The sequence below is a fragment of the Scyliorhinus torazame genome, chromosome 1 (assembly GCF_047496885.1).
Source record: "Scyliorhinus torazame isolate Kashiwa2021f chromosome 1, sScyTor2.1, whole genome shotgun sequence".
NCBI lineage: Eukaryota > Metazoa > Chordata > Chondrichthyes > Carcharhiniformes > Scyliorhinidae > Scyliorhinus > Scyliorhinus torazame.
In genome coordinates, this window is record NC_092707.1 from 168,841,908 (window position 1) to 168,865,417 (window position 23,510).

Consider the following 23,510-nt stretch of genomic DNA (forward strand, 5'->3'; position numbering starts at 1 on the left):
GTCTGTGCAGATTCGATAGGCCAAATGGCCTCCTTCTGCGCTATAGTAGTTCTATGGTTCTATGTGGCACAAGTCCTGCAAAATAGTTGACTGTGATACCCTCTAATGAGCCACTCAATAGTAAAACAGTTACTAGTCAGCAGCCTGGGAGCATGAACAGCACCCAAAAATTCAAAGTGAATGCCCTTCTTACACTGACAATGGGCGTTAACGGCTTTGCTCCATCCCGAGAACAAAGTTAAAAGAAACAACCCTCACAAGGAACAGGAAAGTGGGTGAGACAAAAATCCTGTTTGCCCCATCAGTGTTATTTTGTCTTTCGAGCCAGTGTTATTTTGTCTGCCCTGCCAATGTTATTTGCTTCCAGCGACTGAACGGTGCCAAACAACATTCCGATGGTGATTATTTCCTAGAGCTAGTCTGATCTGCATATGCATCTGTACGTAAATATGCAGGTATATTAAGGTGTACAAATAAAATAAAAAGTGCTACTGAGTTGTCATTTTTAGTGTACGACTTTTAAAATAATCTAATTAGGGAAAACTGGACAGAAAGAGTTCCTGAAATCTCTGAAAAATGATACCAATGATTAAATAATTTGAGCTAGCTCCTAATCATTCTAATTCAGCTGCCATTAATCAGTGTGGCTCCTGAATCACATTAGCAGGTAAAAAGTCAAATATATTACGGTATTCTTACCTTCAAATATGTGTCAATAACTACTGACATCACAGCACATAATCTGTTCAATACTGGAGCTTTTAGTTTTGAACACGTAAGCAATATGTAACTAATAACATGTTAGAGAAATATCAGAAATTATTTAATCGTTAATGGTAGAATACAGTTAAATATAAGGTTATGGAAAACATTTCTTTCCTTTTTGAGGTTGAACCTTCACAATGCTTAGGTGAAAATACAATTAAAATCTAATCTATATATAACGAAATAAATTCTAGATAACTTAAATTCTTACAAAGTCAAACTTTATTTGAGTGTGATGTTTTTGCTAACACCAGTCCCAAGCTGTTTTTAAGATGCAGAGGAACAACACAAGTGTTTTTAAAAATGGAAAAAGGAAAAAAAAGGCCTTTAGGTTCAATAAACCTGTCCTTGATTGATTTCCAGTCACCTAGCTGCATTTTCATCTTATCTCTCAATTTTCTCTCTCCCACAAAAGACATATAGTTGTCCCTTGTACCCATTTCCAATTATAAATGCTTTAAAAGTCTCCCTCTGGTAATTTATTTCTCATGTTTACCCTTTATGTAAAATATTTCCTCCTATCTTACTTCTAACTTGTAATTCATGTGCCTTCTGATATTTGAACTTCTCAACACAGCGAACAATGCGCCTGATCTACTTCATCAATCTCTTTCATAATCTTGAAAAACTTAATTTATTCAGAGTCTTTTCTTTTCCAAGAAACCAAACCTATATTCCTTAATTGTTTCTTGTAATTTTAAATTGCTGATGACTTCAGTCATCCTCGCTGGATTTTTTCTGTCCCTCATGGCGACGGGTCTACAGACACGACCACCGATGGGGTTTGGTGAAACTTTAAACATCAACAATAGGGGGTGGAATTCTCTGGTTCCCCCATGTTTCTTGGCTGCATGCCGTTCGCTGGTGGCGGGATTCTATCATCCCGCTACTTGTCAATGGGATTTCCCATTGAAATCACCCCTGGCCACCGCAAAACCCGCCGGCGGAGGGGGCTCTGCCAGCAGGAAAAGTGAATCCCGATGAACGGAGAATTTCAGCCAAGATCGCTTCTGATTTATATTCTGTTTGTATGTTATCAGCATGGTAGCACAATGGTTAGCACTGTTGCTTCATAGCTCCAGAGTCCCAAGTTCGATTCCCAGCTTGTGTCACTGTCCGTGTAATAAACACACTACCTTGTTGATGTTTTGTCTTCTACAGCCTAACACATACCATGCATGTCATTGTGTGGACATTTAATGAAATGGTGAAATCATACCAAGTCATTATAACACCAATACATGGTACACAAAGCGACAGGGTGCCATAAATTCTCTTTCAAGAATATTCAACTATATGGGGGGCGTCATTCTCCGACCCCCCGCCGGGTCGGAGAATGGCCGTTGGCCGCCGTGAATCCTGCCCCCGCCGAAGTCTCCGGTACCAGAGATTGGGCGGGGGCGGGAATCGGGCCGCGCCGGTTGGCGGGACCCCCCGCTCAATTCTCCAGCCCGGATGGGCCGAAGTCCAGCCCAGAAATTGCCTGTCCCGCCGGCGTAAATCAAAACTGGTATTTACCGGCGGGACCAGGCGGCATGGGCGGGCTCCGGGGTCCTGGGGGGGGCGCGGGGCGATCTGAACCCGGGGGGTGCCCCCACGGTGGCCTGGCCCGCGATCGGGGCCCACCGATCCGCGGGCGGGCCTGTGCCGTGGGGGTACTCTTTCCCTTCCGCCTCTGCCACGGCCCCCACCATGGCGGAGGCGGAAGAGACTCTCCCCACTGCGCATGCGCGGGAAACTGTCAGCGGCCGCTGATGTCCCGCGCATGCGCCGCATTTCCGCGCCAGCTGGCAGGGCACCAAACGCCATTTCCGCCAGCTGGCGGGGCAACAAACGCCATATCCGCCAGCTGGCGGGGCGGAAATCCCTCCGGCGTCGGCCTAGCCCCTCAATGTTGGGGCTCGGCCCCCAAAGATGCGGAGCATTCCGCACCTTTGGGCCGGCGCGATGCCCGTCTGATTGGCGCCGTTTTTGGCGCCAGTCGTCGGACATCGCGCCGTTGGGGGAGAATTTCGACCCTGAAGAGAAAGGTGAATTATGAGTAAATATATTTTTAATTTCCTACATTACAGCAGAGTTTACACATCAAAAGTACTTCATCAGCTGAGGATGTGAAAGATACTATGCAAATGTAAGTTTTCTTTTTAAAAGGCTTTCGATTCTTATTTAGTTTCAAGTCTCATTCATATATTGTAAATCAATATGAGCACATTTATTTTTATCGTACAAACTTTACTGTTCAAATAATACCAGATCCATCAAAGTTTTCTTTCGGCACGGTCACAACCATTATTTTTTACAAACAGGAATGACACAATTGAAATTACAAGTGTGAGATGATGCATTTTGGTCAGAAAAAGGGGGCGACATTCTCCTACCCACCCCGCCACATTTCTGCTCGACCGGCCGGCGGGAGTCTCCGTAACACCGGCCGGTCAATGGGGTTTCCCATTGTGGGGCAGCCCCACGCCGTCGGGAAACCCCCCGGTGCCGGCAGAACGGAGACTCCCGCCGGCGGAGAATGACGCCCACGGAAAGGCAACTTATTATCTAAATGGGGAGAGACTTTGGGGTGCCCCGATGCAGAGGGATCTGGGGGTCCTCGTGCACGAGTCACAGAAAACGAGCATACAGATGCAGCAGTTAGCAAGGAAAGCAAATGGAATGTTGGCATTTATATCTAAAGGAATAGAGTATAAAGGTAAGGAAGTGTTGTTGCAACTATACAAGACTACAACTGGAGTATTGCGCACAGTTTTGGTCCCCTTATTTGAGGAAAGATGTAGTGGCATTGGAGGTAGTTCAGAGGAGGTTCACTAGGTTGATTCCAGGGGCGGGATTCTGCGACCCCCGGCGGGTCGGAGAATCGCCAGGGGGCGGCGTAAATCCCGCCCGGCCGCCCGCGATATTCTCCGACCCACAGAAATCCCAACGACGTGAATCGGCCGCGCGCCTCAGAGAATGTCAAGGACCGGCGCGACGCAATGGGCCCCATGGCCGCCCCAATTCTCCGGGCCGTATGGGCAGAAGTCCCGCCGACGTGACCACGGGTCACGCCGGTGTAAATGAAACCACCTATTTAACGGCGTCAACCAGTCGTGGAGGTAGGGGTCGGCGTGGGGCGGCCGCCGGAGAAGTGACAGGGAGGAGAGGGGGGCGATTTGGGGACGGTGCGTGCCGGGGAGGGGGGGCTGTCAGCCTGGCCATGTGCCAGGAGGCAACAGTCGCGTCCATGCCGCCCATGGCACCTAGCTGCAGGGGGGCGGTATGGGCAATGGTGACATGTCGTCTATCCCCCCCACCCCCGCCTCTCACCCCCTGCAGGCAGTTATGTTTGGTCATCACCCAGCGACGTTGGCCGCCGTGGCACATCTACATGTTGCCCTGGGGCAGCTGGAGCAGGAGTGTGCCAGGGAGGCGGCGGAGGCTGCCGCAGAGGAGCGTGCCGCAGGGAGGCAGGTGGCAGCCGTCCATGCTGGAGGGCCGCCCGCACGACAGGACGAAGGGGAGGAGGAGGTGGTGGTGGTGCCTTGGCGCCCGATGAGGTTCGTGTGTACCGGCCCCGCTCGTCATACCAGGACCTCACGGACCGGCATGCAGGAGGAGACTCCGGATGAGCCGTGAAACCGTTGCACACATCTGCCACCTGATGGCACACTTGGCACCGCGTGGCACTGGGGGAGGACACCGTCTCCCCATGGCCGTCAAGGTTACAGTGGCCCTGAATTTCTATGCACGGGGTCATTCCAGGCGCCGAGATGGGACCTGTCCGGCATCTCGCAGGCATCGGTGCACCGGTGCATCCGTGCAGTGACAGACGTCCTGGGCGCGATTCTCCGAGGCCACACCGGTTGGGAGAATCACCGGCCGCGCCATTATATCGCGCGACGCTGGTCCGACGCCGTCCCGTCATTCTCCCAACCGCCGAGAATGGCCCCGTCGAATTCTGCGCCACGCCGTTGTGAGTGTCTCGGGCGATTCTCCGGTACCCCCGCTATTCTCCGGCCCGGATGGGCCGAGCGACCGCTCCGACACGCCAGGTTCCCGCCGGCACCGTCCACACCTGGGGCGAGATTCTCCGACCCCCCGCCAGGTCGGAGAATCGCCGGGGGCTGGCGTGAATCCCGCCCCCGCCGGTTGCCGAAGTCTCCGCCACCGGATATTCGGCGGGGGCGGGAATCGCGCCGCGCCGGTTGGCGGGCCCCCCCACGCGATTCTCCAGCCTGGATGGGCCGAAGTCCCGCTGCTAAAATGCCTGTCCTGCCGGCGTAGATTAAACCACCTGCCTTACCGACGGGACAAGGCGGCGCGGGCGGGCTCCGGGATCCTGGGGGGGGTGCGGGGCAATCTGGCCCCGGGGGGTGCCCCCACGGTGGCCTGGCCCGCGATCGGGGCCCACCGATCCGCGGGAGGGCCTGTGCCGTGGGGGCACTCTTTCCCTTCCGCCTTCTCCACGGTCCCCACCATGGTGGAGGCAGAAGAGACTCCCTCCAATGCGCATGCGCGGGAATGCCGTCAGCGGCCGCTAACGCTCCCGTGCATGCGCCGCCCGGAGATGTCATTTCCGCGCCAGCTGGCGGGGCACCAAAGGCCTTTTCCGCCAGCTGGCGGGGCGGAAATTCGTCCGCCACCGGCCTAGCCCCTTAAGGTTGGAGCTCAGCCCCCCAAGATGCGGAGCATTCCGCACCTTTGGGGTGGCGCGATGCCCGACTGATTTGCGCCACTTTGGGCGCCAGTCGGCGGATATCGCGCCGATACCAGAGAAATTCACCCCTAGTTGCTGCCGGCGGGAACTGTGCGGGAACGCTGGGGGGGTGCGGCCTGTGGGGGGGGGGGTTCCTTCACCGGGGGGGCCCTCCGATGGAGTCTGGCCCACGATCGGGGCCCACCGATCGGCGGGCTGACCTCGCGAAAGGAGGACCTCATTTCCTCCGCTGTCCTGCAAGATCCATCCGCCATCTTCTTGCGGGCGGCCTTGGGGAGGACGGCAACCGCACATGCGCAGGTGACTTCATTTACGCGACGCCGGCCGCGTCATTTACGCGGCGCCGCCTTTTACCCGGCGCCGAGGCACAGCGCGTGTAAAATACGTGACCCTACTCCTACCCCCCCCGAGGGCAGGAGAATAGGGGGCTGGGAGCGGGCTCCGACGCCGGAATGAAACACTCCGGTTTTCACTCCGGCGTCGGGACTTTGTCTCCCTTTGGGAGAATCGCACCCCCTATATGCCATTGCGGACCGCTACATCTAGTTCCCTGTGCACCGGGCCAGCCAGGATGCCCGGGCAGCGGGCTTCGCTGCTGTGGCCAGGATGCCCATGGTCCAGGGGGCGATCGATGGGATGCACGTCGCCATGCGGCCAGCTGCGGATAACAGGGCCGTGTTCACGAATAGGAAGGGGACATATTCCATGAACGTGCAGGTGGTCTGTGACCACTGCATGAGGATCCTGCACGTCTGCGCCCACTACCCAGGCAGTGTACATGACTCATTCGTATTGGCACAATCTTTCATCCCCACCATGTTTGAGGGACGCCCCCCCCCCCCCCCCCCCCCCCCCCCGGCTGAGGGGATGGTTGCTGGGCGACAGGGGTTACCCGTTGCGGTCGTGGCTGATGACGCCTATACGGAGGCCACAGACTGACGCGGAGAACTGCTACAACGATGCCCATGCAGCGACCAGGGGTGTGATAGAGAGGTGCTTTGGGCTGCTGAAGATGCGCTTCTGGTGCCTGGACCACTCTGGAGGGGCCCTCCAGTACACGTCAGATAGAGTCAGCCGCATCGTTGTAGTCTGCTGTGTCCTGCACAACATAGCCCAGCAGAGGGACGATGTGCTGCAGGCAGAGGAGGGGGAAGGGGGGGAACAGCAAGATGAGGCGCAGACCTCCCCAGATGAGGAGGATGGGGGCAATGGTCAGGACAGACGGGCTGGACATGGACGGGAGGCTGCCCACCGTTACCGGCTGGGCCAGTGGGCACGGGACAGGCTGATAGCCGCCTGGTTCACGGACTAGGGGGGGCGTGGGAATCGCTGAGTATGGGCACAGACTCCACACCACGGCACCAGCCTACCACCCTCACCCCACCCACCCACCACCAACCATCCTCACCCCACCCGCATGCACACCACCCCTCCATTGCACATCCACCTACGGCACAACGGGCCGGGCTCACACGGTCGCTGCTGGAAGTGTGTCTATTGCAGGCCATGGAGGTTAATGACAACCCGCCCTGCGATGAGCTCTGGGCTTTACATCGTTGGACAATATCTGGCCCATGGCCACAGTACAACCCTCCACCTGGACCATCCCTGCATGCGGCCGTGACACTGCAGCGCACCCGTCGTCTGCCCGGGGCGATGGCGAATCGGGGAGAGGGGGGGAACACTAACCTGAGGCCGACGTTCTATCACCCCTCACACACACACTGGCACTCACCTCACACCACACCCCCGCACGCATCGGACAGAGCACAAAGGCAGCTTCTGTAGGTGTGAAAGTGATTTCAATAACAAACAGTTCATACACGTGCCCTAGCCCAGAACTAATCTGTGCCCTGCACCCGTGCCAACTTACTCAGTGTCTAATTTTGTGGCCTTACGGGCCCTATGACTACGTCTAGGTGGTTCCCCAGATGGTGCAGCAGAACTGGAAGTGGACTCTTGTGATTCCTGCCCTGTGATTAGGGACCCTTTGGTGGCCGTTTCCTGGGGCGGCCCGGCCTAGATGGGCCAGGCTGCGGCTCGGGCGACTGGGATGGTGAGCTGTCAGCCTGTCCTGCCCGTAACTTGGGGTATGGGGGAAGGGGGGGCATGCGTGGAAATACGCCAGCCGGTCCGCGCATGCGAGCGATCATGCCGGCCGTTCCACGCATGCGCGAACTCGCGCCGGCCCTTCGGCGCCAGCTGGAGCAGCGCCAACCCCTCTGGCATCCACCTAGCCCCCGAAAATTAGGAGAATTCCTCACTTTCGGAGGCTATTGACGCCGAAATGGTTGGCGCCTGTTTTTCCGCTGGTGTGGGGACTTAGTCCCCAGAAGGGAGAATCCTGCCTGAGGGGTTTTTCATTTGAAGAAAAATTGTACAGTTTAGGCCTATACTCTCCAGAGTTTAGAAGAATGAGGGAAGATCTAATTAGACCATAAGACCATAAGACATATGAGCGGAAGTAAGGCCATTCGGCCCATCGAGTCTACTCCACCATTCAATCATGGCTGATTTCAACTCCATTTACCCGCTCTCTCCATAGCCCTTAATTCCTCGAGAAATCAAGAAATTATCAACTTCTGTCTTAAAGACACTCAACTTTAAGACAGATTGAGGTATACAAGATGCTAAAAGGTATAGATAAAATAGACATGAAATAAAATAAAATGGAACAGATGCTTTCCCTTGTGGGGCATTATAGAATGAGAGGTCTTCGGGTAAGAGGTAGCAAATTTAAATCAGAGTTGAGGAGAAACTACGGGCAAAATTCTCCCCAAACGGCGCGATGTCCGCCGACTGGCGCCCAAAACGGCGCCAATCAGACGGGCATCGCGCCGCCCCAAAGGTGCGGAATGCTCCGCATCTTTGGCGGCCGAGCCCCAACATTGAGGTGCTAGGCCGACGCCGGAGGGATTTCCGCCCCGCCAGCTGGCGGAAACGGCCTTTGTTGCCCCGCCAGCTGGCGCGGAAATGACATCCCCGGGCGGCGCATGCGCGGGACCGTCAGCGGCCGCTGACAGTTTGCCGCGCATGCGCAGTGGGGAGAGTCTCTTCCGCCTCCGCCATGGTGGAGACCGTTGCGGAGGCGGAAGGGAAAGAGTGCCCCCACGGCACAGGCCCGCCCGCGGATCGGTGGGCCCCGATCGCGGGCCAGGCCACCGTGGGGGCACCCCCTGGGGTCAGATCGCCCCGCGCCCCCCCCAGGACCCCGGCGCCCGCCCACGCCGCCTTGTCCCGCCGGTAAATAGGTACTCTAATTTACGCCGGCGGGACAGGCAATTTATCGGCGGGACTTTGGCCCATCCGGGCCAGAGAATCCAGCGGGAGGGGCCCGCCAACTGGCGCGGCCTGATTCCCGCCCCCGCCGAATATCCGGTACCGGAGACTTCGGCAACCGGCGGGGGCGGGATTCACGGCGGCCAACGGCCATTCTCCGACCCGGCGGGGGGTCGGAGAATGACTCCCTACATCTCCCAAAGTGTTGTAAATCGTTGCCCCAGAGTGGAGTGAATGCTGGAACAGTGAGTAAATCGAAGGAGGAGTTAGACAGATTTTTAATTGATAATGGGTTGAAGGGTTATGGAGAATGGGCAGGTCAGTGGAGTTAAGGCCACGATGAGATCAGCCATGATCGAATGGCGGAGTAGGCTCGATGGGCCAAATGACCGAATTCTGCTCCAATATTGATAATGGGTTGAAGGGTTATGGAGAATGGGCAGGTCAGTGGAGTTAAGGCCACGATGAGATCAGCCATGATCGAATGGCGGAGTAGGCGCGATGGGCCAAATGACCGAATTCTGCTCCAATATCTTTGAACTTATGAAAGTCAGTGGTGCAGATATGACCCATATTAATATGACACACCTTCTCCTACGTAATATTGGAGTCAGTCCTATCAATGAAATATTGGATGGCGAGAGTGTTCCAAAATTTAATGACCAGCAAAACTCTCAATTAATGTCCACAATTAATGAGGGGTATGAATTTGAATAGAATACCAGGGCAATGATTTCATGGGAAACATTAGAACCTTAATTAGTTCAGATATCCATAGGAAGGTAGGGACAGAAACAGGATATTTAAGCCCTTATGCCTGTTCTACCATTCAATAAAATCATGGCTAATTTGTGACCTAACGCCATATACAAACCTTTACCCTATAATCCTTAGCCTTGGGTTAACAAAAGTCTATTAATCTCAGTCTTAAAATTAACAATTGCTCATTTGTGAAAATGAATTCCAAACTTATACCACTTTTGTATGTAGAAGTGTTTCCTAATTTCACCGCTGAAAGGTCTGGTTCTAATTTTTGGACATATGTCCCCAAGTCCTATTACTCCCCAGCCAGCTGAAGTAATTTCTCAGACCCCCTTGCAAACTTCGATCAAAGTCGCCCTTTAAGCTTTCAAATTCCCGGACCTAAAATGGTAGAATAGACTACTTTCTAGTTTGTGTAATCGCTCCTCGTAATTTAACCCTTAGAGTCCAGGTATCATTTGGTAAACTTATGCTGCACTTTCTCCAAGGGCAACAGATCCTTCCTGAAATGTGGTGTCCAAAACTGCTCACATTACTACAGTTGTAGCCTAGTCAGGGCTTTGTATAATGGCAGCATGACTTCTAGCCCTTGCACTCTATTTCTCTAGATATAAACATCAGTTTCAACTCGCCTTTTTCAAAATGTTTGTACATGTTCTTGATATTTTAAAGATGGAACCCCAATCATTTAGACCTCCACTGTATCTAGATTTTCACCATTTAGAAAGTAGTCTATTCTATCCTTTTTAGGTCCTGAATGGGTGACTCCACATTTACCAATGCTGAAATCTATTTGTCACAGTTTTGTCCATTCACCTCATCAGTTAATACGTTTTTTTTATTCGTTCATGGGACGTGGCCGTCGCAGGCTGTGCCATCCCTAATTGCCCTTGATGGGCAGTTAAAAGTCAACCACATTGCTGTGGGTCATGTAGGCCAGACCAGGTAAGGATGGCAGATTTCCTTCACTAAAGGACATTAATGAGTCAAATGGGTTTTTATGACAATTGACAATAGTTTTAGATTTTTATTGCATTCATGTTTCACCATCTGCAGCGGCGGGATTTGAACCTGGGACCCCAGAGAACTCTGGGTCTCTGGATTACTAGTCCAGTGACAATAACACTATGCCATCGCCTCCCTGCGAGATATCTCTTTTTTATATTTAAACAAGTGATATAAGGCATGCTTATTTTCAATATTTATTGTATGTAAATCGCATGGGCGGGATTCTCCAATAATGGGGCAATGTCCCCACCCCCGCAAGAAAACGGACGCAAATCACTCCAGACTTTTTTCTGGAAAGTCCGGTGTGATTCTCCGTTTTTAAGGAGGCTTGCAGGGCCCCGGAGTGCTCCACGCAGCTCCGGCTGCCGGTATGGGGCCCTGCACTTCCGGTCGTGGGGCCGCACATGTGCGCGACGGCTGCCTGCGGCGGCGACCCCGCGCAACATGGCGGACCCAGACAATGGGCCGGCGCTGAAGAAGTAGGCCCACCCCCCAGATCATGCGTGTCCACCAATCGGTGGCCCCTGATCGAGGTCCTGGCCACCGTGGAGGGCCCCCCCCCCCCCTGCCCCCGTGACGGATCCTCCCGCCCCCCCCACCAGGACGGCCACCGCAGCCGCAACGCCGAGCTCCTGCAGGTTGTTACCATATGTGAACCACGCCAGCGGGAACTCGACCGGTCGTCTGCGGAGAACCGCCGCGGGAGCCTCTTTAAATGACCCCCAACCGCGTCGACAGTGTGCGCGTGACTGGCGGTGATTGTCCGGTTGCCGGAGAATTGCGGGAATGCGTCTTGGGTCCAGCGCCCCATTCTATGCCCCCGCACCGTGCACGATTGTGGTATGGAGGATTGGAAAATCCCGGCCCATATCTTCAAAAGGTAGTGGGATAGCTTCCCTACCTCTGAGACAGAAGCTTGGGTTCGAGTCCCACCTCAGGACTTGATGGCCAAGGAAGGTGCGTTCATAATGTGGCCAGCAGATCGAATATCAACCTGCAAAATTCTTCCAACATGCCAATGGCTGGCGGTACGAGTGGGAGACATGTTTAGTGTGGAGTGGCACCTCTCTGGCGACAGGTTAGCGAACTGCTCCAGATAAAAACTCGCTATGGAATCAGATGAAAGTCTGCCTTGCACACCACTGCGTGCAGGCAGATAATAACAACCACTAAATAAAATGATTATTGATTCCTTCTATTGCGAACGGTGCATAAAATTGACAGCCTGGAAGCAGGCCATTCAGCTCAACAGTGGAATGCTGGTATTTGACTCCACATAAGCCTGCTTTTACTCGTATTGCCATGTTCCACCCTGCCCCCATATCTCTCTATGCCTTTCTGCTTCATAAATGCATTTAACCTCTCCTTAGTTCTGTTGATGTTATCTAGAAGTGAGTTCGACATTCTCACCATTCTGCATTAGGAAATTCCTCCTAAATTCTTTGTATAATCTGTTTGTAGCAATCTTATGTTTATACCGCTGTTTTACACACACACAATCATAGAGTCATAGGGTACAAAAGAGGCCCTTCTGCCCATCATGTCTGCACCAACAAAACTACACGAAACCTACACTAATTCCACCTTCCAGTGCTTGACCCACCTACGTACTTTTTAAAGGTTCTGATGTTTCCCATCTCTACTGCCCTCCCAAGCAGTGCATTTCAGACTCCCACCACTCTCTGGGTGAAAATCTTTTTCCACAAATCCCCTCTAGGCCTCCTGCCTCTCACCTTAAAGGTGAGAGGCAGGAGTGGAGCATTGGGGGTTATTGTTGACTCTTCAACTAAGGGGAAATGCTGTTCCCTATCTATCCTGTCCATAGCCCTCCTAATCTTAGAATCATAGATCATAAGACCCTACAGTACCATTCGGCCCATCGAGTCTGCACCGATCCTCAGAAAGAGCATCTTACTGGGGCCCAATCCCCCACCCTATCCCCGTAACCTCACCTAGGGACAATTTAACATAGCCAATCCACCTAACCTGCACACCTTTGGACTGTGGGGGGAAACAGGAGCATCCAGAGGAAACCCACGCAGACATGGGAAAAAAGTGCAAACTCCACACAGTCACCCGAGGTCGGAATTGAACCAGAGTCCCTGTGCGGCAGTAGTACTAACCACTGTGCCACCGTGCTGTCCCCAATCAGGTCCCTCCTCAGTCTTCTCTGCCCGAAAGAAAACAACCCAAGCCGATCCAGCCTCTCTTCATAGCTCAAATGCTCCACCCCAGGCAACATCCTGGTGATTCTCCTCTCCACCCTCTCCAGTACAATCACACCTTTCCTATAGTGTGGCCACCAGAACTGCACACAATGCTCCACGGTGGCCTCACCAAAGGTTTGTACAGTTCCAGTATAACCTCTCTGCTCTTATAATCTATGCCACGACTGATAAAGGCAAGTGCCCCGTATGAGTTCAGGTAGAAACAATTTGTTTGCATCCACTCAATTAAACCCTTTCATAATTTTGAACCCCTCAATCAAACTCCTCATAGTCTTCTATTCTTCAGAGACGAGAAGTAAGCCTGCTCAATATTTCCTTTTGGTTGCATTCTCTTAATTCTGGTATCATCCTTGTAAATCTTTCTGCACTTTGTCCGGCACATCAATGTTTTGTTTATAATGCACATGGTAGTTCAAATATGGCCCAGTCAAGCCTTTATATAAATGTAAGTTACACATTATGCTTCCATGAACAGGATATCTATTAAAGAGTAGAAACTGGATAGTACACAAGAATTTATTTTCAATTATAATTTACCTACACGGCAACATACTTTGCATTTCCAAAGTAATTCACCGTGTGAAACTGAGATGCTTTGACATGATACGGCACTGTATACAACAAATATTATTAATTGGACTTTAATCATGTAGACGCCATCATTACACATTATTCTGTGTGCATAGTGCAGCAATTGTTTCATTCAGCATTGACTGTTATATCTCCTACAAGCTATATCCAGACTTTTCTATTCTCATGATTTAGTGCACATACCTTTTCTTCAACTAGGTTGTGGGATCCTGCGTCTCCATTATCTCCTCTCCAGTCGAATAGTCCTGATTGAATAACACATTGGGCTTTCTGTTTTAATAGAAGTATGCTTCACCCCAAGTCTTGCTCAAACTGACAGTGCTGCAATAATGCGTGAGTGTCATCTTTAATTTATCAGACCACATGCAGAACCACAATTTGCTCAAACTTGACTTGACATGGTGAAAAATCTGTTTCCCTCAGTTTGCCTCGAGACCCTCAAAAAACAAAAGCTAAGTGTGGGCCAACTTGTTGCATTAAAGACCTGGCAGATACCTTGGCAAACATCATGTGTGTCTGTTGTATACACACCATCACGTTAATAAGGAAAAATGAATGGATTTAAGCAGAGTCCCGCAGCTAATACAACTCAGGCAAAGAGGCCATAAATAAAACTACAGCTGGAAGCCTGATTCTAGCAACTGATAACAATCTATGTGTACAATCGTAATGCTTAATGATTGGTTTTAGCACATCTCCACCGATCTCAGGACTTAATTTTGCCTCATGGCAAAACGAGCATCGGCCCTAAAATCAGCAGCAAACAGTTGCCCTCTCATTGGTATTGTTCAGACAATGCTCACAGTACTTTGTTAGAAAAGGTCTTTGCCTAACAGCAATTAAAGATTTTATTAAGGTTTGAGTGTTTCATGCATGTTGAAATCACATGCATAGGCAATGTTACTTCATCTTAATGAGCTTCTTCACTTTCCCAACACCCACTCAATAAGGAAGAAAATTGCATGCATAGAAATGTGCCTCTGGCAAAATAGTGCTCTGCTGTCGAAACCAGCAACTGACAGCAGGGTACTTTAAGTTTGTTTAATTCAAATGGTGGGCTTGGTCTGACAATGTGACAAGTTATCTGTGATCACCTTGACTTACAACATCACAATAGAAACTAAGGGAACTAAGAGTTTGTTGACAGTGGAAAGCCTTTCCTAACCCTCTCTCTCTTCAACACACACAATCAAGTTTAAGTGCATTACAACACAGGGAAGTTTGTTAACAAAAAAGACAGACTGGATTTTTCTGTTTCTTGATTTTGGAATTAACCAAAGGAATAGTAATTCTAGAGGAACACTCAGGAGGCAAATCCGATCACTTCTTTCGCAAGTTGTCGATCTTGTGGGTCTGGCACAGAAAGTGCTTTTGAATTAGGAAGTAAAATACTGCAGATGTTGCGAATCTTAAATAAATATAGAAAATGCTGGGACTACTTAGTAGGTGCGGCTGCATTTGTTAAGCAAGAAACAGAGTTAACGTTTCAAATCCATTCTGATGAAATGTCACAGCATGAAACATTGGGTTGGATCTAGTCAGCCCGATGTGGGTCTCGCCCACCTGTTGGAGAACCTTGGGGATCTCCATGCAGTTCCATGGGGAGGCCTGGTGATATTAAGTGCTCTATAGGCACTTAGGTGCCCACTCCCGGATTCAGGAACCTGGCATAAAGCCTGGCCTGCCAAGAGCTGCCAGCCAATCAGAGATCAACAGCTCTCCATTGCTCATCAGCGCCACCGGGAGAGGTGGCAGCTGCTTAAAATGCACCCAACAGAGGCCCAGTATTACTGAAGGACCCCAGGCCAAAGCTGATTGAGGGTGGGATGGGGTCGTGGGGTGGCAGTGATGGGGAAGGGGGAGGGTATATGGGAATCAGAGGCAAGGGCTAGGAGCAGATCTCAGTGGCCATTCCTTCCCAATGCTGGGTTCTTCAAACAGGCACTAAGTGCCTGACAAGAGAGATCCCTCTATCCCTATCAGACCTGCTGAGTATTTCCAGTGTTTTCTGATTTTATTTGAGTTAGATCGGTTTGTCTCAAAGAAAAAAGCCACTGGAACAATATTAATGGTGTCAACTTCTTTAAAAAAAAATCTAGAACTGCTGTTTTCGCAATGAGAGCTTTAATATTGTGACCAACATCAGGCACTCTCAACTCCAAAGGAGCATCAGGTTTCCACGGACATGTTACCTGTGTTCTGTAGGATGGACGGCCAAGGAACACCAGAAAAGGTGCGAGCGCCTACTCTCTCTCTCTTTCAAGGTATTTGACCTGAGTCTTGAAATTTGAGAAGCTCTACGGATTCTGGGACCTTAGTGCCACAGCCATTTTGACCATGGTTGTTCCTGTCCTCTCAGCAGGTTCACATGCACTTACTTTCCAGCACAACCATCCAATAAGGATCAGCATCAGCAACTCTTTCAAAACTATTGACGTGGACCAGTTTCATCCCCACATAATCTGACAATGTAACATTCCCTCTGTACAGATTCCCATGCAATTTTTTTTCAGCCACTCCTGCATGCGTCCTTGCAAATAGTATGAGAGCATCATTTGCCGATACTCAGGAGCTCATTATCTGCCATTTAGCGTTACCTTCATCAACAAACTACTAAATGTCTGATGACATTTTCGTCATTTGGTCATTTTCTGTTCAGTAATTTGACAAGCCACAGAGTTTGTTTTGGACTGCACTGAAATAGTATTTCATTAAATGTTTTTTTAAAATTCCAATTAAGGGGTAATTTAGCGTGGCCAATCCAGCTAGCCTCTACATCTTTGGGTTGTGGGGGTGAGACCCACGCAGACACAAGGAGAACGTGCAAACTTCACATGGACATTGACCCAGAGCCGGGATCGAACCGGGGTCCTCTGCACCGTGAGGCATCAGTGCTAATCACAGCGCCACCGTGCCACCCTGCACTGAAATTAAAGAATAAGCTTAGAAGAATGCCTACTTGTATTATTGTGGCTCATGGATTTGTTTGAGAATTGAATTCAATCCTTGCTCTTCTGGCAGAGCCCATTTTTGTGAAATATATCTCAAACATTTTAGTTATTTCCTCATTACTGTAGATATGTATGGGGCAAATTGCGTGAGTTCCAATTTACAAACAACTTATACTGCTAAATTTCTTTCCCCCCACCACTTACTTAAAGCCACAATTTTACTAGCTTAGGTAAATTTCTATTGATGCGTCTGGAGCCAGTTTAAAGAGCAGAACGGTTGTATTCTGCCAGACAGCAAGGCAATTAAGTGATTAGTACATTCACATTTACAATGAGGAAGAGCAGATGGCACAAGAAAATGCCCAACAGAAAATCCCCTGACCATTGTACGCTTGGCAATTCAGAGGCTGACACAAGGGAAAGTGAGAAAGATAAATACTGCTTTTTGACAAAGTTATGCACTTTCCAGGTACACGCATAAGTAGACACATTTACAATTCTAAGTTGTGTATTCACATCATCTACTCAACTAGGGAGTTTATAAATGAAAAACAGTTCAGACTTTTTCTGTCTAGTTCACAAGAATTCCGCAGTCCACAGCTGTCACCGAGGAAGACAATTCTCTCAGTTGCAAACAGAACAAAGTCCTGTGTAAATCCCATTGTCCCGTCTCTGACACTTAAAGTCACTTCTCTCGTCCCTCTCCAGCTTTTGCTTATTAATCAATAAGCTCTGCCACTGGTTTCATCTCTGTGTTAGTTTTTTTAAAATCCTTTTTTGATCACAGTAGAAGCTGTTTGATAACTTGGTCTGCAGCCGACCTTAGCATTTGCCTGCAACAAAAACAGAAAATGATGGACAATCTCAGCAGGTCTGACAGCATCTGTGGAGAGAGAAGGGAGCTAATGTTTCGAGTCTGAATGACTCTTTGGCAAAGCTTCTCAGATGCTGTCAGACTTGCTGAGATTGTCCAGTGTTTTCTGTTTTTGTTTTGGATTCCAGCATCCGCAGTAATTTGCTTTTATCTTAGCATTTGCCAGATTGCCTACATCTTAGCCACATCAATGCATAGGTACTACTCATTTTTATGAACTTATCTCATCGCCAGTTAAGATTTACATTTCTCGGGAAACAACCTATAGAGTTTTTCTCACCCTAATTCCGTCCACTGCCCATCCGTTCAGACAGTGTGATGGACAGAACTCTGGGCTCCTCACTAATTGCTGCTACCAACAAATCTTACCTATGTAGGACTTCTGTCATGTCAATGAGGTACTTCACTCACTGATCAGTTGGATTAATTGAAACAGAAGTAGCCCATATATTGATTCAGAATTATTCTTTGCTGAAGTGTGATAGCATAACACCAAGCAAAAAAGATCATGAGGATATAAGATCATAAGAAGTAGGAGCAGGAATAGGCCATTTGCCCTCTCAAGCCTGCTCCATCATTCACTAAGATTGATCTGAATTGTGGCCTTAACTCCACTTTCCTGCCTACCTCTCATAACCCAGGTTCAATTGTTAATCAAAACTCTGTCTAACTCAGCCTTGAATTTGTTCAATGATCCAATATCCTCTGCTCTCCAAGGAAGAAATTCCAAAGTCTAACAACCCTCTGAGAGAAATGAATTCTCCTCATCTCCATCTTAAATGGGAGACAATTTGACCGCGATCGTACAGCCTCGTCGCGCTCGGCTAGGCGATGCGTTGAGGCCGGCAAATCTCATGAGAGGCCTCTTGGGGGATTTACAATGCTCAGGAGCATCTAACGATCTAACGGGATCTCGTAAGGCGTCTTGATCTGGATCCCGCCCACAGATCTACATATTCCAGTGTGCAGTTAAGCTCACTTAAATATGTTCATGCCGGAGTCTCCCAAGGTGCGGGATCGAACACCCGCACTTTGGAGACTTCACCATGGCGCTGTTTAGCACTGGTCCACACTTATAGAATTTACACTTAGCCCATCGAGACTGCATCGGCCCTTGGAAAGAGCACCCTACTTAAGCCCACGCCTCCACCCTATCCCTGTGACCCCACCTAACCATTTTGGACACTAAGGGCAATTTAGAATGGCCATCCACCTAACCTGCACATCTTTGGACTGAGGGAGGAAACCGGAGCACCCGGCGGAAACCCACGCAGACACGGGGAGAACGTGCAGACTCCACACCGACAGTCCAAAAATGTGCAGGTTAGGTCAATTGGCCTTGCTAAATTGCCCATAGTGTCCAAGAAAGGTTAGGTGGGGTTACAGGTGTAGGGTGGAGGTGTACAGATAGGGTGGTGGTGTGGGTATAGGTAGGGTGCTCTTTCTAAGGGCTGGTACAGACTCGATGGGCCAAATGGCCTTCTTCTACACTTTAAATTCTATGATTTCTAAGTGCATCACTTCTTAAGTAAGGAGACCAAAAGTGCGCACAGTGGACAGAATTCTTCCAAACCCCCACCGATGGATTTGATGGCAGTCGTGGGGAGAAGATGATGTGACGCCCAGAAATCAGTTCCACACCGACGTGAATTTGCAGCTGATTGGGTCCCGGTCAGAAAACCCACCAGAGGCCGACATTTGCACTCCATTAATGGGATGCAGATGAAGGCCAGACCCATCATGCAAGATCCTCTGCGACGCTGGTGGGGAATACACGCCGACGTGAAACATGTCCGGAACAATGTGGCATGCAGATGTTGGGACTCACCTGAATAATGTCTGGGGTTACCTCCTGCGTTCAGCATAAGGCTGCAAACAACCCTGGAACCCGGAGTCCTTTAGCAGTGGTTGGAAGGAGCATTTGCAGATTTGGTGTCCTGGAGGGGGTCCATCTTCCAGCCTCAGAATGTTCCTGGAGATCCAGGGCTGCACAGTAGCACAGTGGTTAGCACTATTGCTTCACAGTGCCAGGAACCTGGGTTCGATTCCCAGCTTGGGTCACTGTCTGTGCGGAGTCTGCATATTCTCCCTATGTCTGTGTGGGTTTCCTCTGGGTGCTCTTGTTTCCTCCCACAAGTCCCGAAAGAGGTGCTTGTTAGATGAATTGGACATTCTGAATTCTCCTTCTGTGTACCCGAACAGGCGCCAGGATGTGGCGACGAGGGGCTTTTCACAGTAACCTCATTGCAGTGTTAATGTAAGACTACTTTTGACACTAATAAAGATTATAGATATAGATGTTCTTTTCAGTGGGTCCTCCTTCCAGCTTCAGAGTGCTACTGGGCATCAGTTTCATTTTCAGGAGGTTCCAGTTTCTTTCTTCCGTGATGATGGGTGCTATTTCAATATAGCACCCGGATAAGATAGCGGACTATGTGTCATCATGCCCGCCCTGCTACTTAATATGGCGTGAAACAACCGGGTGGATAATTAATGAGGTCAGGGCCAGGAGATTTGGCGTGTTTTCCCGCCAGCCTCCACAATGGGAAGCACTTCACATTCCCATCCCGCCACAGGACTTAATCCCAAAATGCGAGAATTCCACCCAAGGTCTCACTAAAATCTTGTGTGGATGTAACACTCCTTCCCTACTGTTATACTCCATTCCCTTTGCAATATAGACCAACAGTTCATTTGCCTTCTCAACCACTTCTTGTACCTGCGCGTTAACTTTTTGTGGCTTGTGTACCAAGACGCCCAAATCACTCTGTTCCACAGGTTTCTGCATTCTCTCTCCATTTGAATGATACGTTGCTTTTCAAATTTTCATGCAGAAGTGGAAAAATTCACTCTGTCCCACATTTTTCTCCATCTGTAAAATGTTTGCCCATACATTTAACCTATCAATATCCCTTTATAGGCTCTTTGTAACCTCCTCACATCTTGCCTTTTTACTTTGCTAAAAGCAAATGTCGCTAATACGCTCGATCCCTTCATTAATATAGATCAATAGTTGAGACCTTAGCACTGATCCCTGTAGAGCTCAACTAATGCACTTTACCAACCCAAAAATGACCCATTTATCCCAACTCTCTGCTTCCCGTTAGCTAACCAATCTTCTATCCTTGCTAATAAGTTACCCCCAAAACCATGAGCTCTTGTCTCGTGTGGTAACCTTTTAGGTGGCACCTTATTGAATGCCTTTTGGAAATACAAATACATTACATCAACAGGTTCCCCTTTATTCACTCTGCTTATTACTCCTTCAAAGTGTTCCAATTAATTAGTCAAATACAATTGCCCTTTCACAAAGACATGTTGACTCTGCCTGATTGTATTCTGATTTTCCAAATGTCCTGATATTACCTCCTTAATAATAATTTTCCGAATGACAGATATTAGGCTAACTGCTTCCTGCTTTCTATCTCCCTCCTTTCTTGAATATGAGATTTTGGTAACAGTCACAGAACCTTCATAGTTTGGACAATTAAGGGAAGAAGAAGTTGAGATTTGAAACTTAACTGCAATGTTTAAAGTCAAAGCAATCTATTTTATTATAATGTGTAGCAGGATAAATTAATTAATATTAAAATGTTTTCTAATATACACAATTATGTCAAATAGCCCGTGGCAAGTAGAAATATACTAAATTGTTTTCTGCCTCTGCCATTACTACAGTACTGCATATGCACCATCCAGCAATATGGTTGAATAGCTGCTCAAAGCTCACTCTCCAATCAAAACATCTCTACTGGTTTCCTTGGTACCTGACACATGTCTCATTCTTTTTGTGCCATTCCCAGGCATCCTGATGGAAGAGGTCACATTAAAAATACTGTTTTACCAAAAGACACAAAACATTGCTGTTTGAACATTCAGTGCCAGCTAAAACAAAACATCTTAAAGGTACACTTGCCTGTTAACAAGAAGCATTTGCTTTGACCATCAATGTCTCAAGGCAGTTTTCATCCATGTCCCTGCTATTTCCCTATCACTGAATACCACACCTAAACCAGTAGGCGTTGAAATTATACAATCAGTTCTGATTCACAACTTCTCTAACATTAAACATTAAGCATTAATGAAACATTCACCATGACTCTTTCGTTTGTCAATTTCTTTTTGGAGATGATACTAAATTCTGCATTGTCTTTCTTTGAGATTGTTTCGTTCTGCCAACTGGCTAGTATGTGCTGTATGATTCTTGAATTTATTTTCACAAGTGTTACAGCTCAGCTTTGCCCTCTGCTCTTAATTTATTAGTCTGCTTAATTATGTTGACTGCTAGGTTGAAAAATGAAGTTTCAACAATCCACATCAAGCGTACAGAGAGTGTGGTGGAGTGCTCAGACTTAGGGCAGTGAGAATGACTGGTGACATTTGCATAATACCTATTATAAATCCAGCACATTTAACTGCACTTCTGTGAATATCTAACATATAGTGCAAAGCAGCTTTTGTGCAGGTACGAATTACAAGAGATAAGGATCAGTTAATTACTTGCTATCTATCTAATTGATTTAACATTATTCCAGTGAGCAGAGATGAGAGTTTGTTGATATCCAGCAGGGTTCTTTGTGTCTGAAACAAGTGAGGTGATGACTCCGCTATGACATCTAATTAGCTATCCTGATATGGATAGTGAATCAGGCTAACAAACTGTTAATGTAAGGGGGAATTTTGTTATTGAAAGAACCCCGATCACAGTCTGCAGTATGCAAACTAGTGGAAGAAAAGAGTTGCTTCATGTACTACTAGGCACAGAAGAGAATAAGGAGAAAAGTAATTGTTCTCTCATTTTAAAGTGCATTCAGGAACAAGATTATCAAGTCAGATCATGAATGATCTATCACGGGATAGTAAAACAGGTCATTCACATCCATGGAGTAAATACAGACTCAAGTATAAACTTGCCCAATTTCCCTACAATTCCTCCCTTTTTGATATTTCAATTCTAATCACTAAAGTAGAATATGTTGAAACCATGGCTACAGGATGCTCTGATGTGATCACGTGGCCAGGCTTAACCTTTCAATTATATTGTTCAGTTTTCTTACAGTGGCAAAGAAGGAATCTGATACCCCGAGGAGCAAAGCAACTGTGACAATCTCTGATAATGTTCACTTCTTCCACTGGGACGAAGCAAATACACATCGCAAAAAACCATCACATTACAGCAGAAACTTGGCACTCAGTCTTTCAGGAAACACAACAGACTAATAGCGTGGTTTAAACTGGCATGTGTTTCCTCTCCATAAACAGAGTAGTATCTTAAAAGAAAGTCATATCAACTGTTGTCTGCCAGAGTATTCACTTACCCATGCTCTTTGGACATAGTCTGGCTCTTCACGGGAACCTTCACAAGTTATATATTTTTATAACAGCTGCTCTTACTCTCTCAGGTCAAAAAACATCCAGGTGGTTATGTGTGATATTTCTAGTTAAAAGCTAACCGCGTCAGTGATGGATCTCTATTTATTTCCCTCTAGGTTCACTGCAGGAATTTTGCTGACAGGTAGATTCTCCTGCTCTGTTTCTGATTGGTCTCCTCAGATACAGGTACGCCTGCAGGTGAGTCAGACAGGTGTACAATAACAGGTGCAATAGCTTAACTCTTTAACCACGGGGTTCTCGGAAACTTTGCCTTCCCAATTTTTAATCTACTATACAAAGGAAGAAGAGAGCAATAACTTGCATTAATTATAGTGCATTCCCACTACTCCATTATGTCCCAATATTTAGACTTGTGATTAAAATGTAGAAAAAGAGGAGAGAATTGGCAATAACAATGTCCCACATCTAGCAATGTAATAAATTACCAGTTTTTAAGTGTTTTGTTGGTTGAGGTATAAATGTGAGCTGGTACATCAGAAGAACTGTCTTGTTCTTTTGAACAGTGCCCTTCATTAAGGTTCACTTGAAAGATCTAGCCTCTCATTGGAAAATGTCACCTCCAATAGTGCAACACTTTCACAAGTATTTCACTGAGGTGCCAGCTGTTGAAATACCTGCTCTGCCTACTCTAAAATACATGGGGTATATGTAAATGGAAAGGTCCCATCGTGGCTTTGCCGAACATTAAATATGATGGCAAATCACTTGTCCCATAACACTGGCATGTGTGCATTTGGATTCCCTGGTGCTGTTGCACTTCTGCAGATGTGAGGACCCACGAGAAACAAATCAAAAACTTTCAACAGATGGTCACATATATTTGTATAATCTGGAATAAATGAAATACAGAACACCCATCAGTGTATTACTAAGAACTCCTGGACTGCTTCCAATGTCATCACAGATCCAAAGCCCAGTCCATTGTGGAATATTGTACACATCACACTGAAAAA

The 23,510-nt window shown here is 48.3% G+C and overlaps 1 protein-coding gene across 3 annotated transcripts in view; it reads right to left on the bottom strand.

The window, feature by feature from the left end:
* LOC140416499 (grainyhead-like protein 3 homolog) overlaps window positions 1–22,624 on the bottom strand; it is a 117,612-nt gene extending 94,988 nt beyond the window's left edge. For 2 of the 3 annotated variants that reach the window (XM_072501133.1, XM_072501132.1), the window contains exon 1: window positions 22,482–22,624. In XM_072501133.1, coding sequence (XP_072357234.1) covers window positions 22,482–22,498 — 17 coding nt within the window. In that variant the 5' untranslated portion in view covers window positions 22,499–22,624. Of the gene's footprint in view, window positions 1–13,521; window positions 13,654–22,481 lie in introns of those variants that run through there. The other variant, XM_072501134.1, reaches the window with a different exon arrangement.
* Window positions 22,625–23,510: the final 886 nt, after the last annotated feature.